The sequence below is a fragment of the Ornithodoros turicata genome, unplaced genomic scaffold (genome assembly GCF_037126465.1).
Source record: "Ornithodoros turicata isolate Travis unplaced genomic scaffold, ASM3712646v1 ctg00001150.1, whole genome shotgun sequence".
Classification (NCBI taxonomy): domain Eukaryota; kingdom Metazoa; phylum Arthropoda; class Arachnida; order Ixodida; family Argasidae; genus Ornithodoros; species Ornithodoros turicata.
In genome coordinates this window covers 90,649-110,943 of record NW_026999480.1, presented here as the reverse complement: position 1 = coordinate 110,943, position 20,295 = coordinate 90,649, and the positions used below count along the sequence as shown (strand labels likewise).

General features: G+C 44.0%; 1 protein-coding gene across 4 annotated transcripts in view; it reads right to left on the bottom strand.

The window, feature by feature from the left end:
* The window catches only part of LOC135376561 (uncharacterized), a 34,977-nt gene extending 18,361 nt beyond the window's left edge, over nucleotides 1–16,616 (bottom strand). Inside the window, exons 1-12 of one of the 4 annotated variants that reach the window (XM_064609094.1) lie at nucleotides 16,510–16,616; nucleotides 15,174–15,311; nucleotides 14,962–15,055; nucleotides 14,076–14,177; nucleotides 12,841–12,978; nucleotides 12,311–12,412; nucleotides 9,448–9,585; nucleotides 8,803–8,904; nucleotides 7,878–8,015; nucleotides 5,599–5,700; nucleotides 5,135–5,272; nucleotides 4,356–4,460 (exon numbers count right to left, since the gene is read on the bottom strand). In XM_064609094.1, the coding sequence (XP_064465164.1) occupies nucleotides 4,356–4,460; nucleotides 5,135–5,272; nucleotides 5,599–5,700; nucleotides 7,878–8,015; nucleotides 8,803–8,904; nucleotides 9,448–9,585; nucleotides 12,311–12,412; nucleotides 12,841–12,978; nucleotides 14,076–14,172 (1,060 nt within the window). In that variant the 5' untranslated portion in view covers nucleotides 14,173–14,177; nucleotides 14,962–15,055; nucleotides 15,174–15,311; nucleotides 16,510–16,616. The other 3 variants (XM_064609095.1, XM_064609096.1, XM_064609097.1) reach the window with 3 other exon arrangements.
* Nucleotides 16,617–20,295: the final 3,679 nt, after the last annotated feature.

Sequence of the window (20,295 nt, the reverse complement as noted above, 5' to 3'; positions counted from 1 at the left end):
AAATTAACAGCTTAGGGAATTTGCGGTCCAGCTCTATCACTTATACAAAGCTTTTTGCAAGACAGAATACAGGTTGTAAAATTTAAAGGCTTAGCCCTCTCGGTTTTTGTTGACTTTTCTAAAGCATTTGATTGCGTGCATCACACAATACTCCTTTCCAAATTAACAGCTTAGGGAATTTGCGGTCCAGCTCTATCACTTATACAAAGCTTTTTGCAAGACAGAATACAGGTTGTAAAATTTAAAGGCTTAGCCCTCTCGGTTTTTGTTGACTTTTGTAAAGCATTTGATTGCGTGCATCACACAATACTCCTTTCCAAATTAACAGCTTAGGGAATTTGCGGTCCAGCTCTATCACTTATACAAAGCTTTTTGCAAGACAGAATACAGGTTGTAAAATTTAAAGGCTTAGCCCTCTCGGTTTTTGTTGACTTTTCTAAAGCATTTGATTGCGTGCATCACACAATACTCCTTTCCAAATTAACAGCTTAGGGAATTTGCGGTCCAGCTCTATCACTTATACAAAGCTTTTTGCAAGACAGAATACAGGTTGTAAAATTTAAAGGCTTAGCCCTCTCGGTTTTTGTTGACTTTTCTAAAGCATTTGATTGCGTGCATCACACAATACTCCTTTCCAAATTAACAGCTTAGGGAATTTGCGGTCCAGCTCTATCACTTATACAAAGCTTTTTGCAAGACAGAATACAGGTTGTAAAATTTAAAGGCTTAGCCCTCTCGGTTTTTGTTGACTTTTCTAAAGCATTTGATTGCGTGCATCACACAATACTCCTTTCCAAATTAACAGCTTAGGGAATTTGCGGTCCAGCTCTATCACTTATACAAAGCTTTTTGCAAGACAGAATACAGGTTGTAAAATTTAAAGGCTTAGCCCTCTCGGTTTTTGTTGACTTTTCTAAAGCATTTGATTGCGTGCATCACACAATACTCCTTTCCAAATTAACAGCTTAGGGAATTTGCGGTCCAGCTCTATCACTTATACAAAGCTTTTTGCAAGACAGAATACAGGTTGTAAAATTTAAAGGCTTAGCCCTCTCGGTTTTTGTTGACTTTTCTAAAGCATTTGATTGCGTGCATCACACAATACTCCTTTCCAAATTAACAGCTTAGGGAATTTGCGGTCCAGCTCTATCACTTATACAAAGCTTTTTGCAAGACAGAATACAGGTTGTAAAATTTAAAGGCTTAGCCCTCTCGGTTTTTGTTGACTTTTCTAAAGCATTTGATTGCGTGCATCACACAATACTCCTTTCCAAATTAACAGCTTAGGGAATTTGCGGTCCAGCTCTATCACTTATACAAAGCTTTTTGCAAGACAGAATACAGGTTGTAAAATTTAAAGGCTTAGCCCTCTCGGTTTTTGTTGACTTTTCTAAAGCATTTGATTGCGTGCATCACACAATACTCCTTTCCAAATTAACAGCTTAGGGAATTTGCGGTCCAGCTCTATCACTTATACAAAGCTTTTTGCAAGACAGAATACAGGTTGTAAAATTTAAAGGCTTAGCCCTCTCGGTTTTTGTTGACTTTTCTAAAGCATTTGATTGCGTGCATCACACAATACTCCTTTCCAAATTAACAGCTTAGGGAATTTGCGGTCCAGCTCTATCACTTATACAAAGCTTTTTGCAAGACAGAATACAGGTTGTAAAATTTAAAAATAGTACTTCATCCCCTGCCGTGTTACCTGCTGGTGTCCCACAAGGTTCTACATTGGGCCCACTTCTCTTCCTCGTTTACATAAATAATCTCCCCTTATGCATTCATCATTCACATGTTGTTTTTTTGTTTGCTGACGACACTACTCTGCTCATCACTGGCCGACACGTCATGCAAATGGTTTCAGATCTTCAATCCGACATTGACAACTTGATTGGATGGTGCCATGTAAATGGCCTAAAATTAAACGCTACAAAGACTGTTTTCATGATATTTCACAGTCCTCAGCGTTGCCTGGATTTTTGCCATACGTTGTCCATTCACGACGCCCCTATTCAGTTTAGCAAAGAGGTCAAATTTCTTGGCGTGCTTTTAGACCACCATTTACGTTTTCAGTCCCATATTCGAAGTATCACACGTAAAACCTCTTATGGTATTAGCGCCATTACTAGAACTCGACACCACTTTCCTGCGCCCATTGTTTTAAACCTTTACCACGCTTTTGTGCACTCACATTTTTCTTATTGTGCAAGTGTCTGGGGCCTTACTTATAACACCCATTTACGTGCTCTGGAAACTGTTCAGAATCGTGCTATAAGAATTATCTTTCGATTACCATACTTGTCTTCTGTTGCTACAATCATGCACGATCACCAGATACTAGCTATTAAACAAATAATATCTCAACACATATTACACATAACATTTGGCGCTTTGAGCGGACACCTCCTTTCTGTAGCCATGAACTACGATGAACTTAGAGCTGTTCACCACACGAGAGCAGGGGCTGAAGGTGTCTTTAACTTCCCTACCGTTAAGACTAACTACGGGAAACTAACTTTTTTGTTTCGTAGTGCAAATGAATGGAACAGCGTACCACCAAGCATAAAAAGCGTCAAAAATTTTTCTGAATTAAAAAAACTAGCGAACTATTTTTTGCTGTCAAAAATGTATAAAGGTTAATTTAACTATATATTCCGTACGATAATATTACTGATTTGGGGCACAAAGATGTGCAGCTGTGTCTAGTGCGTGACTTGCTATTACATGTATATTTTTGTGCATTGTTTTTCATCTTTGCATTGTTTTCATGTATTATGTTTTTATGTATTTCGTGTATTATGCTCGTGTATTGTTTTTACCTTCGCATTTTTTGTATTGTTTCGTTATGGCTCTAATCTTTGTATGTCACACGGAAGACCCTTTAACCGGGATACTTTTCCCTCTGGGTCTTCCATCTGTGTAAACTGTACTGTTCATTAAGCATTGTAAAGTTTAACTAAATTCAATTCATACTCTCTCTGGGTGGAATATCGCTAAGTTGGTTCAACTATAGAGTCTTATGCCACCAAACTGACCAACAGCACAAATTTACGTAGACTGTTGCATTCTGAAGGTCATTTTACGAAGGTCAGTAACAATTTGCAGTCCTAGGGAATAAACCTCGGGGTTAGGGCACCAAAATGGGGAGGGAATAGCAGTTTAAGGGACTATAAGGAGCCGCTATTGATCTCCGTTCCACTCCTATTTCCCCCCTTGAGTGTACTAGTCATATGATCATCAGTCACCAGTCATGATCGTTAGTCATGGTCGCTTTCAACGCCGAGACTGGGAAGTGACACGGGTTCGAATCCTGTCACCGGCTGTGCTGTCTGAGGATTTCCCTGCGTTTTCCGAAGACTTTCCAGACGAAGGTCGGCAGAGTTCCCCCTGAAGTCGGCCCAGGACGCACACTAACCCCCCATGTTCCCCACTCCTTCTTGCTGTCCTCTCTCCATCTGTCCACCTCTGTACGCCGCTCATAGCCACAGTTGCTTCGCGGCGCTAACACGGAATTTAAAAAAAAGTGTCGGGGCTTGACGCTGTCGTACAGCACGGTAAATGAATGTGATATTAGCCGGCAACGTAAATAATGTTTAAACGGTAATCTGGTGGCGAAACCTTACCTAGAGATTATGTTATGCTCAGACTTTGAACAGGTGATCACACAACAAACCCTACACAATCATTTTCATACAGGGTCACCGACAGGGGCGGATGTAACGGGGGCGGGGGGCGACCCCATGCGGTCGTGTTCCCTACGTAAAAACCCGATCTCTTGGACGATGCTGCGCCGCAAAGCACGAAATTTCCTTAAGACCGTCCCCCCCCCCATGACAGACCCTTAAATCGGCCCACGGACTCTCGCCCAGCCTCCCCTCTCCACAGAAAACTGCTTGGTCCCTGGCGACATCCGCAGCCCACCAATGCTCTGCCCTCCAAGCTCTCTGCACCTTCCTGGACACCACAGGACTTCGATCCTTATACTCAAGGGGCTCATTATTTCATTTCCCACATCTCCACCAGGTAGAGTATGTGACGTGGCGATGGAACTCCCCATTCATCATCTTAAAATTAAGTTCCTGATGTTGTGGGAGTATCCGTTACTCGAAAAACACCAAGACTCATATTTGGGAATATATACTCAGTGAAAGGACTCATCATCATTACCGATAACGATTCGCGTATTTCCCTTCTGACTGACTCATGCGGTTCTTCCATGGCATGAGGCGACAGAGTGCGTTGTGACCCGAACGGAAAGACAGGGTTTTCAGTACGCATTTACCATAGCCTGCACAGACCAACAACCGCCCTGTGTGTTTCGTGCTGTGCAAGCTGTACTAATCGTTTGTACTCACCTATTTCCTCAAATTTCTCGCAGTAAAAGAGGAGACCAGCTGGTTCAAGGAGGTGGTGAATCTCCGATAGTCTCGGTTTTGTTGCCGGAACGGACGTCATTGCAACTGGAAAAAATAAGCGATTGGTTGGCACGCTGGAAAAAAATGATATTTGAACTCGTATCTGCGTTATATGCTTTACATACATTGTGTATGCATTGGAACGACATCTCAAAGGAAAATGTATAGCACCAGCGCATGCAAACGGCAATAACAAAGACACTTCCTACGCTGCATTCTGCGTGTATTAACATAATAACCATTCAGTACGGAATACACCTGCGTCCAGTACCCTATGAGACGCAAAACACGACCATCTTTAGGGCCCATTTAAATGAAATACGGGGGCTATTATGTGGTACACAAGTACAAACACAGCAGTGGATTGTTGATCTACGTATCCAAACGGGTTGCGAGACCTCGATAGACGTTATTAGTTTGCACTGTGGACACGACGTACTACACAGCGTGTAAAATCAGAAAAAAATGAACGGCGCATCAGGGTATAGGCGTGTCCATCATGCGGTCCATACGCTTGTTCGTTCTTTCAGTCTATGTCGTTAGTCAGTAGAACACTAGGTGCATTGCGGAGATTTAAAAAATAAATGGTGAGCGTGTAAATTCTGAATCAACGAAGAAAAATGTATCGACGTTCCCCGGGTCATTATGTTCGCAGGAATGCCAAGGTGGAGTACACGAGGTCCGAGTGCTGTGCCTCAGTTCAATGGTGTGTAGCTCACCTGGGTGTCCTGTCCACTGTTCCAGTTCATTCTGGAACCTCATCACGTGAAAAGGGAATCCGGCCATGCCAACAAGGTCCATGAACTCCTGGAACTCTTCTTCCGTGGAGTCAAAGAGCTGCTGCACATTGTCTACGCCTGGGGTCAAGTTGGACACGTAAGTTAAACACGTTCGAAGTCTCACGAAGACGATTTACTAAATGCACTGTAGACCACGCAAGGCGCTGCTCTACGAGTGAGAGAAATTGTCCTTTTGATATATATATTTATTTATTTTTATTATTATTCGCGCCATTTCAAATCCGAAGCACTTGGCCGCAGTATACCACTGATCCACCGAGGCTGACTTCAGAAAAATCGTTCAGCGAGCATGCCGAAAAATATTGATCTTAATCGTTAAAAAAACAACCGAAGTACCAGTGAGGTCGCTATATTTGGTGACACGAAGACGCATTCTGGCTCACCTTTCTCGATGAACTTGTCGTAGTAGGCGAGGAGATCCGCTCGCTGAAGCAGTTCGTGAACTTCACGCTCCGACTCGTTTGAAGGAATGGACGTCATTACGGCTGCAAAGGAAGTTCAGTGTAGGCGATACAGACACATATGTCTGAGTAGTGAGATTTTAAATTTTCAGCTAAGATAAGATAAAATCGACCCGCTAGCATAAAGGAATACGTAAGCTATACTGGACCGGAAAGGGGAAGGACATAATTAGAAGGGGATGTAACACTTGACCCCCTGTTACGCGGTTCATATTTCAGCGAAGGTTCTCCCATACGATGAGGGCCTGTATACAGAGTTTCACAACAAAGGGTAAGAGACGCGTATTACATCGTTTGTGCGAATCTCGAAACGCAGCTGGCTCTGAAATGCGGGAGACATGTCAGTCAATAGGGTTTGTGAGCCATCGTGCATATCTTTCGCGGCTGACGTCCACGTCCTTAAGGGAACCAGACCTATAGCAACCTACGGCCATCGCGCTGTTCATTGACACGATAATAAAACCATAGGAGGGGCTGAGGATTTCTTTTTTCCTCTGACTTGTGAAATGGATGAGGAAACATCTGGGGCCTCCGTTTTACTTACTTTATTACCTTCACTGTATTTCTTTTGCAAGCTCCAGGAAGCACTCGGTCATAAAATGACACAATGACTGATGTAACTGGAGCCCACATGGCAAGGGAGTCGTGCGTATAGGTTTGAGACACAGGACTGCAACACCCTTGGTACCTCTCTACGTGATCGGCTCTCAACACCCTTTGCCGTTCATCCAGGCGCTATCCCCTGGGACCCCTACTCATATTATCCCCAAAGCAATACGCGCATAAGTTCAGAGGTATCTTATTGCTTCTTTCGAGTTTTTTGAGGCTGTATTGCATCTCGCGAGCGACCCTACCGCTAGCAGCGATAATACACGCGCATCTAGAAACTGCCATGACCTACCCTTGGTGCGTCCCTGACGAGGGAGATGTCCTGCAAATGATACACTACACAAGTGTCGACCGCAAGTGAGTGCCGTGTGGCGTCCTTCCCCCATTTCAATTCCCAAATTTCCCCTCGAAAGTTCAGAATCCCTGTTGAGGCACATGCCTTTAATAACCTCAACCTGTACGTGCTCCGAAGGGGCCGTAACATCTTTTGTGGATCGCGGATTGTTCGTGAGAACGACTGGAATAATTAGAGGCATAACAGCGGAGATTGAAGTAAAGGAAACGTAAAGGGCAAAATACAACTGATTTACAGTGCCAAGTAACACCTTGCTACTATGTATATACTCAGCGTATGACCTGGGAATCAACGAATAACGCACGTACAACCGAATTCCCCTTGGCCAATATGGATCGCGTACGAATACTACCATGGAGTGCCAGGAGCATGTACACGAAAAGTGAGTGGTTTTACCCAGGGAAGGGTAGCGATAATGGTAACGGAAACAGAAACGATATGTCACCGAAATTGGAGATGGTAACGATAACGAAAACGGAAACGCATACCACGCTCCTCCATTACCGGAAACAGAAACGGAAATAAATTATCGTCCGGTATTGAATTCGGGTAATGGCTATTCCTGTTGTGCGATGGTATTTGAGTGACTTTTCGTTTTTGTTTTTGTATTTTGATGACTCCATTCCCTGTAATGCTCTACATAGTACATGAGAGCATGGAAAGAGCATCTCGAGGGTGCATCCCTTGTTTACCTCGTCCCAGTCCTCGTAGCTACGTGCCATCAACACATGACGATACTCCACCATAGCACGAGGATGAGAACCTACGATTTTTAGTTACCTGTTTTGTACTTTTTTTTTTCATTTCACCGTGGCTATGGCAGTATTATTTACTACTAAGAGCGTCTGCTTATGAATGCGACATTGAATGAAGGTTACGCCCATCTCGAGTTGCTGGACTCCGAGTGACCAAAGACATGTACCAACATTATTTATTTTAAGACTCGCAAGTTGTGCGTATCCCAACGACGCAAAATTACTTGTGTAGTGTGTACGCGTGACACCGAAGCAGCACTTGGGCAAAACAGGGTGCTAATAGAGCCGGACGGGCTGTCCTCCTGCTGCTCTCTAACAGCTGTTCCATTACCAGAAACAGTAACGGAAACGAAATTGAAAGGCCGGTATCAGAAACGCATAACGGAAACGAAAATATAGCAGTAACGAAAATGGAAACGGTCACAAAAATACGTCCGTTATCCTTCGCTCGTTTGACCAGAACCCGAGATTTCTCCAATTACCTGCATGGCCTGACCACTGTTTGAGTGCGTTCTTCAATCTTTTCACGTGAAGGGGCTTTCTGGACATGCCTACGTGCTCGGCGAGTGTCTGGAACTCTTCGTCGGTTGAGTCACAAAGCCTCTGCACATTGTCTGCGCCTGAGAACGAATCCAATACCGAGGTTAAACATTTGTAACGTGTCCTCAGACACATTAGACACATCCCTAACGCAGAAGACCCTACCAGACCTGGGATACGAATTTTTGCCTTTGTCTCGCATTGAATAGTTTCATGATGACCTATACTATAGGCCTCGTTAACCTCTGCAATCACAAAGACCCCTTTTTCACTCCTCTTCGTCCTTTCTCTCCAGGGGATGCAGCAAACATTTAAACCCATTCTAAAATAAGTATTCTTAAATTACTGCTTAGAATGGCAAGAGAAACCATGCAAGGGAGCACGAAACGAGAGGACTAAGCATTTCTTTTCGTGTTCCCTTCCATTGGCGATTTTAGAATTTCAACACAACCAGCCCATCAATCTAACATCTTCAGTCTTAGCGCAGCATGCCAAAATTATCAATCGGTCGAACAAGATTTATTTGTAGTAATAATTGTAACTGTATAGAAAGCTTGCAGTTTTGATGGCTAGTTGCATTCACACGGCTATGGTAAAAATATATGAAAAACATCCTGAGGCCCCATTTTGGCTGGCGCGCTCACACGGACCTACGAGTTGAAATTTAGCGCTTCTTCAGCGCAGGAAGAAGAACTAGCATTTGGGACAGAGTTAGATGACGGCTTCACTCTATCTTAATACTCTCCTCTATCTCATATTTCGCCTTTCACCACCACCGGCCCCACAGATACACACGCCTTTGCAAATGCAACAACCTGCCTGGATCCCGCTTGTATTCGATACACACAGACACACTTTTTAACTCACCCAGTTCGATGAACTTGTCGTGGTAGGAGAGAAGATCCGCTCGTCGAAGTAATTCGTGAAGTTCCTCTTCTGATTCGTCGGCCGCAGTGGATGTTACCTTGACTGTAAAGCAATGTCGACTGTTGCACACTGATTCAATGGTTCGACAGGTTCACGACTGGTTCGCAATAATCGACCGACATCCACACAAAGTCATAGTTGAAATCTTCTTCATTGTAAGATAACGTGAAACTGCTGTCACTATCTTCATTTAAAGATGCTCAGAGATAAAACTACAGAGTGATTGATGTGGCGACAGCGCGTGTGAGAATCGAGTCAGTTGTGGGTACGTTGTCGGTACCTCTATCTCTCAATTCTACATTTCTATGCAATCATGCATGAGGAAGTCCGGTACCCCCAAATGACCTACGTGATCATCTGCTTCAATTTGAAATGTTCTTCCATGCAATTAGATCTTAGATCGATTAGGTATATTGGGGAGATGGCAGAAAAAAGGTCGTCAACTACTTGGCTTCTAATGCTGGATTTCTGAACCAACGAAGAAAGCCTTCGCGGCATTCAGTGTGCCATTATACACCGGTACTGGACGCCAATACGGCATACACGAAGATGGAGTCCTTTCTCCCCGTTTGGTTCTTCATTTACCTGACTGTCCTGTCCACTGGCCCAGTGCTTTCTTCAGTCTCTTGACGTGAAATGGCTTTCTGGCCATATCAACAAGGTCAATCACTTCCTGGAAATCGTCCCCCATGGAGTCACAAAGCTGCTGAACATTGTCCCCGCCTAAAGACAATTCCAAAACGGAGGTTAAGGTTCCAAGACACGTGACTCCGTGCATTATAGAAGTAACACTAAAACAAACTGGAACGGCGGCTACGGGTGGATAGCAGACGTTGAATGGTGAGTGAACCCTAGAAATATTCGGAAGAGTAGCGCCGACTACGATACATGGCGGTGACCGCGCTATAAAATGAAACCCGCGTACAACGTTTTCTCGACGGAAAGACACAGAGTTCCGCGGTGGTGACGTCAGCCTGTCAGAAAACCGCTGAGCCCACCTGCACACGGTGATTTCTCGACGGTTCCTTGGCCAGCGTCGGCGATGCTTGGCCTTCGGTGCCGCTCATGGCGTTCTTAGTCGCGAGAGTAGAAGTACAGGCCCCGCAAAAGTTTACGGAAAACGACAGCGGTATATTTCCACCTCGGTGCGACACCCTAGCGGCAAGCGGAAGTGGGATTGTTCACTCGTTCAGAGGGGGAGAGGAGTGTGACGGCAGCGACACCAATTCAAACCATGTTTCGAGCAGGGGTGGATCTAGGATTTTCCCAAAGGGAGGGGGGTCCCTATGGACAAGTGCCACGTGCATTCTGACCCAAGCAGCACAATGTACTGAAAGTCGAGTGCAATAGGGGTGGCCGGTATGTGTTTCATCAATGTTCTTTAGTTTCACAAGCCTGTTCAAGGCCTTCCACCTACCCGTCCACCCCTATTGCACCCGATTTTCAGTGCATTGTGCTGCTTGGGGATATGGGATATATTCATATTCTGGAATGGAGGGCAGGTCTGAACGCCTGCCCCCCCCCCCCCCCCAGATCTCCACATGGTTTGAGCACATTAAAGCGACGAAACTCTCGCACTGTGTTGCTACCAGGGAACTCCCTCACATCTCTGAAAGAATAAACGGACTAGTTTCCACTCGCTGGTAGGCTGTCGCGCACAGGAGAAAATACACCTGCTACGTGTTCCGTAAATATTTGTCGGGGCCTTTACATAGAGGAGCAACAACTGAAACGTGGCAGTCTCCGAAAAAGAAAGAAAAACATCATTTGAGAGTGTCGACAAAACACCTGTAGTCATCTCAACTCCATGGGAACGAAATGTCCACAAGAACAGGAAGACGAACAGGGCTCAAAATCCGCTACGAATACTTTATGTGGCATCAATGGGGTCAGGTTCAGGCAAGGACACTGGAAATATATAGGATGTTTCCTATAACGTGCCTATGAATTATATAAAACAAAAATCTAGACATTGTACAAGGATACAGCTTATTGTATTGGTCTTTGCGGCAGTTTTTTCATGAGGAAGACACCAGTTTTTTTTTTCAGTTTTTTTTTCATCAGTCAAATTTCAACAGCATTAAATTGAGTTTTTAAAGTTGATCTCGCAAATCTGCCGAGTCAACCTCACGTTTTTCCAATGGAAATGGAAAGCGCATGTTCGATTTACCCCGAAACATAGCTGAAGACGTCCAGCACCACAGCGGGAACACATAAAATAAAAATGAAAAAAGCAACGTTTTAGGACTCGGCAAGAAGAGATATGCCTGGAATGACAGGAAGCGTCAGGGGAAACTGAAGGCGTGACGCAGCAAATTTTGTGCGGCGAGGGACTGTGAAGGGGGCGGAGCAACGACGGCCCACATAGCGCTGGCATACTCAAGCCCAGCGACTTGGGAGTCCCAAAACGGCGCCTTTTTGCATGTCTTTTTCTTTCTTTCTTTCTTTTTTTTCATGTGTTCCCGCTGTGGTGCTGGACGCCTTCAGTGATGTTTCGGGGTAAATCAAACATGCGCATTCCATATCCGTTGGGAAAACATAGGGTTGACTCGGCAAATTACCGAGATCAATTTTAAAGATTCAATTTATCGCAGTTGAAATACGACAAAATCGGTCTTCCCTGGCGAAAAAAGTGGCGCAAAGACGAATGCAGCGAGCGACATCCTCGTAAAAAATTTTAAATATAATTTAGGGACACGTTACAGCAAACATCCTGTATAACGTGCTTCATGTATAGACATGTATAGACAGTCGTATGCGAAAGCAGTCCTGCCAATTTGTGGAACCGTACCGCTTTCAAAACTAGAGGGAAGTAACCGTTGCGACCATCGTGGTGTTCTGTAAGTAGGACGACCTTTCTGGTTCCTTCCCTAAATGAAAATCTTCCTTTCTCAATTAAACATCTTAACTGCGTTGCTTATTTCGTCGGTACTCCAATTTGGTGGCTCTCTCCTGTAGCGCTAGCGCTGTGCGCACTGTGTTTGCATTACACCAATTCAAACGCTGACTTTCATATGAGAGCAACTTCATTTTGAATTTTAGCGTCCCTTTAGAGAAGCAATCGAGCGACATTTGACGTCGCTCGAAATCCTGCTTCGTCTGTCAAGCTGTCCACCAGGAGTCACTATTCAGAATGCAAGTCGGCCTTTACAGTGAGAACGTGACAATCGTGTTCTGTGTCGCCATTATTACAACAGACGCAACGCTAACAGTGACGACATGTCGCGCGGCGTCTCCTACGAACCAGGTCAAAATACGTATTGCGTGATAAGCAGATTTGTTTTTTCATAAATTTATTCCGTATCTTTCTCTTGTCCAAATTAACTCTTAATTGGTCGCGGGTACGCTCTGAATCATGCGGCCACCGTCTCTTGTCCGTAGTTGTACACGCACGACTAGCTTCCGTTAGTAATCCGTGTATGCATCGACACGGCCTATTCTGACTCACCTATCTCCATGAACTTGTCGTGGTAGGAGAGAAGATCCGCTCCTCGAAGTAGCTTGTGAAGCTCCCCTTCTGCTCCATCCGCTGGAGTGGACGTTGCTGCAACTGTCGTTTTTATTCTTAGATTCAGACGCACTTTTTCATTGTCGGAAACGACTAAAGGGCCAATGTGGCGGTAACGTAACTGTCGGTTGAGTAAGTTCTTTAGAGAGGAATGCAGCCGCTTGCAATTCTACCTAACTATCCTACACTTCTGCCAAGTTATGCATATACGGAGAGCAGGGCGTTCTCACAGAAGCCTATGCAATCGTTGCTTCCATATAGGAGGTCCATGAACGCAATTAGAAACATTTGAAAGACTTACGGAGATTGCAGAAAATAGCTCTTTAACTGATCTGCTTGTGAGGCCGGACTTTGAGGCCAAGTTCAACGAAACGCCGGCTTTTTGTACGGCCATCATATGTATCGCGCACGCACGCCAGCACGCGGTACATAAGATCCAGCCCCTTCTCCCAATTTGGTTTTCCATTTACCTGTGTCTGGTTTCCACTCTGCCAGTGCTTTCTTGAACCTCTTGACGTGAGGTGGCTTTCTGGCCATATCTACCATGTTGATCAACTCCTGGAAATCGTGTCCGCTGGAGTCACGAAGCTGCTGCACATTGTCCCCGCCTAAGGGCAAATCCGTAAGTGAGGTTAGTGTGGACAGATGCCTTATCAAGACAAGTAACTCCATGCGTTGTAGAGGTACCAGGGTCATTGTTTGCAGCCTTCGTCTTCGATATCAAAGATTTATTTATCTGGACCGGTGTTTTTCTCTTCTCTTTTTTTCTTTTTTTTTGTGGACGAAACAGTCGCCTTGCGTTTTGTCAATGCACTGACATGTGGACCCGTACTCCAACGTGCATAGTATTGAGGTAATTATCTATATTCCAACAGATTTTCCTCTAATTCCTATTTTTTACATCATGAGGCGACCATCGTTGAGCTTGAGAATATGCAAAGAGTCATGGAAAGTAGCTGCTCTAAGTAATATAAAATACTTGTTCTCAGGGCTTGACGCTTCTGTTGTAGCATGGAAACAACATGAAAAAAACACGAAAAAAAATCGTACGAAAAATATATTTCCTGAGACGTTACGGGATCAACGCTATTTATATCTGGGGAGATTTTTTTCAGTACTTCTGAGAGTGTGGGAGTTTTTAAATCCCGTTTATTTAATATGTAAGCTGTTTTCGGGAGGGAAACTTCACCAATGAAGCTATCAAGCGGTGCAGAAAATTACACCATCGATCTCATGCACGCGCTTCCGGACCCGACAACCCATTTAAGCGGGTCTTCGGTTCCAAGGTGAAAGTTGTCGTTGAAACATATTTCTGCAAACGAATTACGTCAATATAAACACATCCCTCGGTGTAGACAATCTTGGCACGCGATATTTTGTACTGGGACCTTTGCCTTTTCGCGGTCGTAGAAAGGAAATAGGCGTTCTAATAACTTCGGGGTTTGCCTCGAAAGGGAACTCTGGTCAAGAAGTACCTTATCATTCGTCCTATACTGAGAGTTACTTCGCTAAACCTCATCGCACCGCGTATTTGGCTACAGTCTCAGAGGAGGACGTGACAGACTCCTGCTCGCATGGTACAGGGTTTCGAACCCATGACCTCGGCAGCGGTCACTCCCGACCTGTTGGCGCTGCGTGGTTGACGACGAAAGTGTCACGTCCCTGATTGACATGCCCGGTATTATGATGTTCCGTTTTGGCTCACCTATCTCGATGAATTTGTCGTAGTAGGAGAGAAGGTCTGCTCGTTCAAGGAGTTTGTGGAGCTCCAGCTCTGATTTATTTGTCGTAACGGTCGTCATCGTCTCTGTAAAGTAGGAAGGTTTTTCAGAGTGTGGTTCACACACGGGAAACATAGTGATTCAAAAGGTCGCCTATCTGAGGTAAAATGAGCGTTGCAAATGATGAAGCCGTCTGCAGTTAATGTATAGAAGCAAACATGTCTTTATACTGCCTATACTGTGTTATTTACGCACTAGTGTGTTACACTGTATATTTACGATTGTTATGTATCTCTCTTTCCATCAAGTTGTAAAAAAATAATAACGAAATGAAAGTAAAAGTAATTGCGCGTGGAAAATTCGCACTGAGAATACCGCAACTAAACCAACCATGACATCACTGAAGACACCTTCGAAGACGTGTTTGCATCTACTTCCGGTAAGGCCACGTGTTTGCGAAAACCAATCAGCGTGGCCGAAGCTCTCGCTTCCCATATGGCAGGGATCGAAACAGTTGCTTGCAGAAGATGACGCGAATAAATATATTCGAACATCTGTTCACATTCAGAATATAATGTCGAACAACCAGTCACATAACCGAAGAAACTTGAAATAAACGATTTGCGAGTAACATATTCAATGAGTAAAATATTTTCCGCTAGGGTTCGTAAAAAAAAACTACTACACGAATGACGATCACCTGATGAGGCCTATTTCGTTCACATGTGGAGTCCAGAAGGTCCCTTTAAGGAATCTGTTCTACGTTCAAAATGTTTATCTAGCCTGAAATTATACGGAACAGATTCCAGCAAACGCGTTTGTTTGCCAATCGGTCGTTTCTGGTAAGTGGGAGACTCAGACGGGACTTACCTTATTGCTCCTTACAACCGTGTGCAAGAAGGTGACCTCCCTGGGAGCCCTCGCTGTAATGGCACGTGTTGACGGGTGGTTGATCGAATACCTGCTACGGTAAAAATAGAAAACGTCAAGGGAATGCGGGCTATAATCCCCGTCAACTATGTTATCTGGCTGAATGCAATACCACACAATGGAGCGTATAATAGTATTCGAGTCTTGCAAACCTTTTTCTTCAGCACTCCTTTCAAGTGCCAGGTCGTTCACGTGTCAGTCTTTGTACCCTGCGCTCATCGTGCCCTGGCTCCGCCGAACACTTCAGTTGCGATCGTCATCGATGTTCCCACGCCGGACCCATGGCCCACCTGCAATGTGCAATGTGACTTACGAGATATCCCCATGACGATCTTCCAAAGTTACGGACGGGACATGACGTCACAAGTGTGGTGGAAAGCCTCTTGTCTCAGATTCCATACAGGGCTTGCTACATGCTTTCTAACAACAATTGGCGTTCATAAATTCATGCTGGTCGCTGCATTGTAATGAAGATCGCACCCACAAGCTATTCGTAAACTGTCCGTAGTCCGACCTTTGAATGTCATGTCAGTAATGTCCTTGAGGGTTAATTTCACCTACAGCAGGGCCCTACCGGTTTAACATAACGAAAACTTTTCTGTCGAATAGAGGACCATCAGTGGGAGCTATAGGTTTCAAAACTGCACAAATATAAAAATGTGTATTATAACATGTATCAATTAAGTTAGAAGGGAAAAATATTATATATTACAACGTCTATGTGCCCTATGTGAGCAACACTTACAGTCACTGCACGGTGACTAGGAAAGAGATAAGGCTCGAGAGGGTACTTCACGTGATGCCTTCATGGGTTCTTATCGTCTTATCAGTTGTTTTTCTGCCTGCGGACCACCCAAGGTGACTTTTCCTAGCGAGGACATCATTAAACTTACACTTTATATAACAAACTATGAGAAAAAGCCGACAGCAATTGTTCAGAAAGACACCACCAGACACGAGAAGGGATGGCAAGTGAGATTAACTGTTCCCCACTACGGATGCTACAGATGGCGTGAGACGATAAGAGGGCAATGATGGGCGAACTACGCAGATATTTAGGGATATTAGCATTAATGACAGACATTCGAATTAACCGTAACACACCCGCCGAAAAAGGAAAAAAAAGTCAGACGGCACAAATAGGTGGGAATTCTGAGCGACCATCGGTGAGAGCAGCGCTTTATATTAATCCGAGGAGAAGCCAGGGCACGCTACGCGGTGATCCCTGGGGGTTTTAAGTAACCACCTCCCGGATGCAGCGTACGTTATTTACTGTGACGATACAGATTAATACACTATGAGTAGCAGAGGAGTTACAGGATCAGCGAAGATAAACGCAAGAAAATTCCGCTTCTAAAATTACGCTATACAGTTGATAAAGAACAATTTACAAACACAGTGAGAACAGTAAAAAAATCGGGGCTACACAGTCAAACGCTACAACGCAGCATAAATAATGGTGAAAGATATGCGCATTGGGGATCTCACCTTACTCTGGACTTCCAGTGATGTTTACTTGTAGAGTTGGAGATCCATCGGTAACCTGGCGGGGTCTGGAGGGACGCTTATGGGAAACCTGCTTATGTGGAAGGCAGATAAGGCGTTATCTTTCACCGCGCGTTTGTTTGTCGTGCGAGTAAGTGTCACCTCCTGGTGTGGGAATGTGGGTTTAGAGTAAGACAGAAGGAATAGAGTTACATCACTACGTACAAGCAGCACGTAAATGTTGAATGGTGGCTTAAGTAGTAAAATAGTATAGTATAATAGTATAGCATGCTTCGGTATACGATATCTTTTAAGTAAATGTAGTACAGAATGTGGTGAACTCACATTCATAGTTTGTGCTATGATTGAGAGAGCAGAGATGACGTCATCGCGTATGGTTGCTTTGGGGGAAGTTTCTTAGTAAATGAAGGTGGTATGATGCAGGTGAAATTTTATAGAGGAGAGGATATTGTTGCCACTTTCCCCCACAGTGAGGGCGAGATTCCCGTTTAAGCCTTTTTCTTTAAATTCCTGGATTGAAGGCATTATGTAATCTCTTTGGTAAAATTCCTGATGTCTTCCCAGACTCTATGCACCTCTGTTCTACCCCTTCTGGACTATAGAAGGCAAACAGATTTGCAGCTCCTCTGGTGTTATAGGGAAGATTCGAGTGAGTCAATCTGCCTTAGACGATGTTCGCATAAGGCACAAGTCCGAAATAGATGGTAATGCGAAGGAGATTATAAATTATAAATTTTAATGTTAGCGCTACCCACACGAAGGTTATTCGTTTGTAGAATGCTCGAATGAAGAAGGTTCGAAATGGTGACGCCAGATTTGCCTGGTCTCGGTATGATTTACGAGGGAAATGTTCCTGAAATGATGATGAAGTGATGGTATTCAACATAAATTTGTTTGTAGAGTGGGTATTATAATAACCTTATCCGGGTATTTGCTTCTCCCTGCCGATGTCTACTTTAAGAGTGGAATAATACCAAAACCAGCTCCCGTGGCATAGTGGTTAGGATGATCACTTTGCTACGCCGAGACTGGGACGTGACACGGGTTCGAATCTTGTCACCGGCTCTGCTGTCTGACGTTTTCCCTGTGTTTTACGAAGACTTAACAGAAGAATGTCCCCCACAGTTCTCCCTGAAGTTGGCCCAGGATGCACATTAATCCACCTGTCCCCAACTCCTTCCTGCTGTCCTCTCTCCATTTGTTCGCGTCTGTACACCGCTCATAGCCACTGTTGCTTCGCGGCGCTCACACGGACTTCAAATAAACACATATAAAAAAGATTATAACAATTGCGCTAAATATTCTGGCAACAAAAGACGTTTATAAGGTCATGCTCATCAACTGTAAGAGATCTCATAAACTGTCCGTAATCTTTTAAATGCCCCCCTCCCATGTCTGTAATATTCTTGAGCTTTAATTCCACCGCTCATAAGAACCGCTGTAAAAACAACCGCCCGTAGCCATCTTGTTGGTAGACACAACCTTCACGTGGATATTACGTTTATTTTAATGAATGACCGTCACAATTGTAATACCTTATACATAACAAAACTGCACAAATATAACAACGTGTATCATAATATGCATTAATTAAGCTAGAAGGGAAAAATATTATATATTACAAACTCTTATACCCTATGTGAGCAACACTTACTTACAATCACTGCACGGTGACTAAGAAACAGATAAGGGTCGAGAGGGTACTTCACGTGATGCCTTCATGGGTTCTCATCGTCTTATCAGTTGTTTTTGTACCTGCGGACCACCTAAGGTGACTTTTCCTAGCGAGGACATCATTAAACTTACACTTTATTTAACGAACTATGAGAAAAAGCCGACAGCAATTGTTCAGAAAGGCACCACCAGACACGAGAAGGAATGGCAAGTGAGATTGTTCCCCACTGCGGATGCTACACATCGCGTGAGACGATAAGAGGGCGGGCAATGCTGGGCAAACTACGCAGATATTTAGGGATAGTAACATCAATAAGGAACATTTGAATTAACCGTAACACGCCCACCGAAAAAGGAAAAAAAAAGTCAGACGGCGCAAATAGGTGGGAATTCTGAGCGACCATCGGTGAGAGTGGCGATTTATATTAATCCGAGGAGAAGCAAGGGCACGCTCCGCGGTGATCCCTGGGGGTTTTAAGTAATCACCTTCCGGACGCAGCATACGTTATTTACTGTGACGATACAGATTAATACATTATGAGTCGCAGAGGAGTTGCAGGATCAGGGAAGATAAACGCAAGAAAATTCCGCTTCTAAAAATACGCTATAGAGTTGATAAAAAATAATTTGCGAACCCTGTGAGAACATTAAAAACATCGCAACTACACAGTGAAACGCTACAACGCAGCATAAATAGTGAAAAATATACGCATCGGGGACCTCACCTCACTCTGGATTTCTTTTAAGTATAGTAGTGTAGAAAGTGGTGATCTCACATTCATAGTCTATGCTTTATTTGAGAGAGCAGAGATGACGTCATCACATATGGTTGCTTTGGAGCGAGTATCTTAGTAAATGAAGGTGGTATAATGCGGGTGAAATTTAATAGAGGAGAGGATATTGTTGCCACTTTCCCCCATAGTAAGGGCGAGATTCCATTTTAAGCCTTTTTCTTTAAATTTCTGGATTGAAGACATTATGTAATCTCTTTGGTACAATCCCTGTTGTCTTCCCAGACCTTATGCAACTCTGTTCTTCCCTTCCTGGACTATAGAAGGCAAACAGCTTTGCAGCTCCTTTGGCGTTATAGGGAAGATTGGAATGAGTCGATGTGCTCGATTTGGCCGATAAAATATCGAGACGAATTTCGCATAAGGCACGAGTCCGAAATAGACGGTAATGCGAAGGAGATTATAAATTGTAAAGTTAACGCTACCCACACGAAAGTTATTCGTTTGTAGAATGCTCCAATGGAGAACGTTCGAAATGGTGACGCCATATTTGCTTTGTCTCTGTATTATTTACGACGGAAATGTTCCTGAAATGATGATTAAGTGATGATATTCGACATAAATATGTTTGTAGAGTGGGTATTATAATGGAACTGCATTAAAACCTTCCGGGCATTTGCTTCTCCCTACAATATGTCTTCTGTAGTCCATCATTCGAGACAACTTGGAGAATATGACTTCAGAACAGACGTCTTCCTTCAACTGCACTACATCACGATGGAAGAGTTTGTCAAAGAATGTTGTCTGTAAATCGAATAGCGCTTTGTTTTCTGATTATGTTATCGTACAACTAGAGTCTGTTTACATGCATCCATTTATATCTGTATGCACGCATGTCATGCGCGTGCAAGATGTGTTTCCTTTTGTTTCGTAAATTCATTCCTCGCTGCTCTAAAGTCTTCGACGATGCAGATATATTAATAAACTAAACAGACATTCTAGCCAGTCCTACTGTCCTCTCTCTTGTTAAAACCAGTAAAAATGTGCAATCCTCCTCTCTAGTTGTCGCCGTCTGTTCCCCGTAATGGCAGCTGTTGTCTTAAAGAGTTGTCAGGAAATAATAGAAAAAATAACACGGCGGCTTCCAAAGTCTTTGATGCAATTATGGTGCTTATCTATTCTCAGAACCTGTTGGAAACGGCGTGTTTCATGGCCTCTTCGCTAGATAAGGTCTCCTCTTGGGTCCCGCCGGCACGAAAACAACTGATATGGCGATAAGAACGCACGAAGCCATGAAGAGCAATTCCACTCGAGAGTTGTCGGGAAATAATAGAAAAAATAACACGGCGGCTTCCAAAGTCTT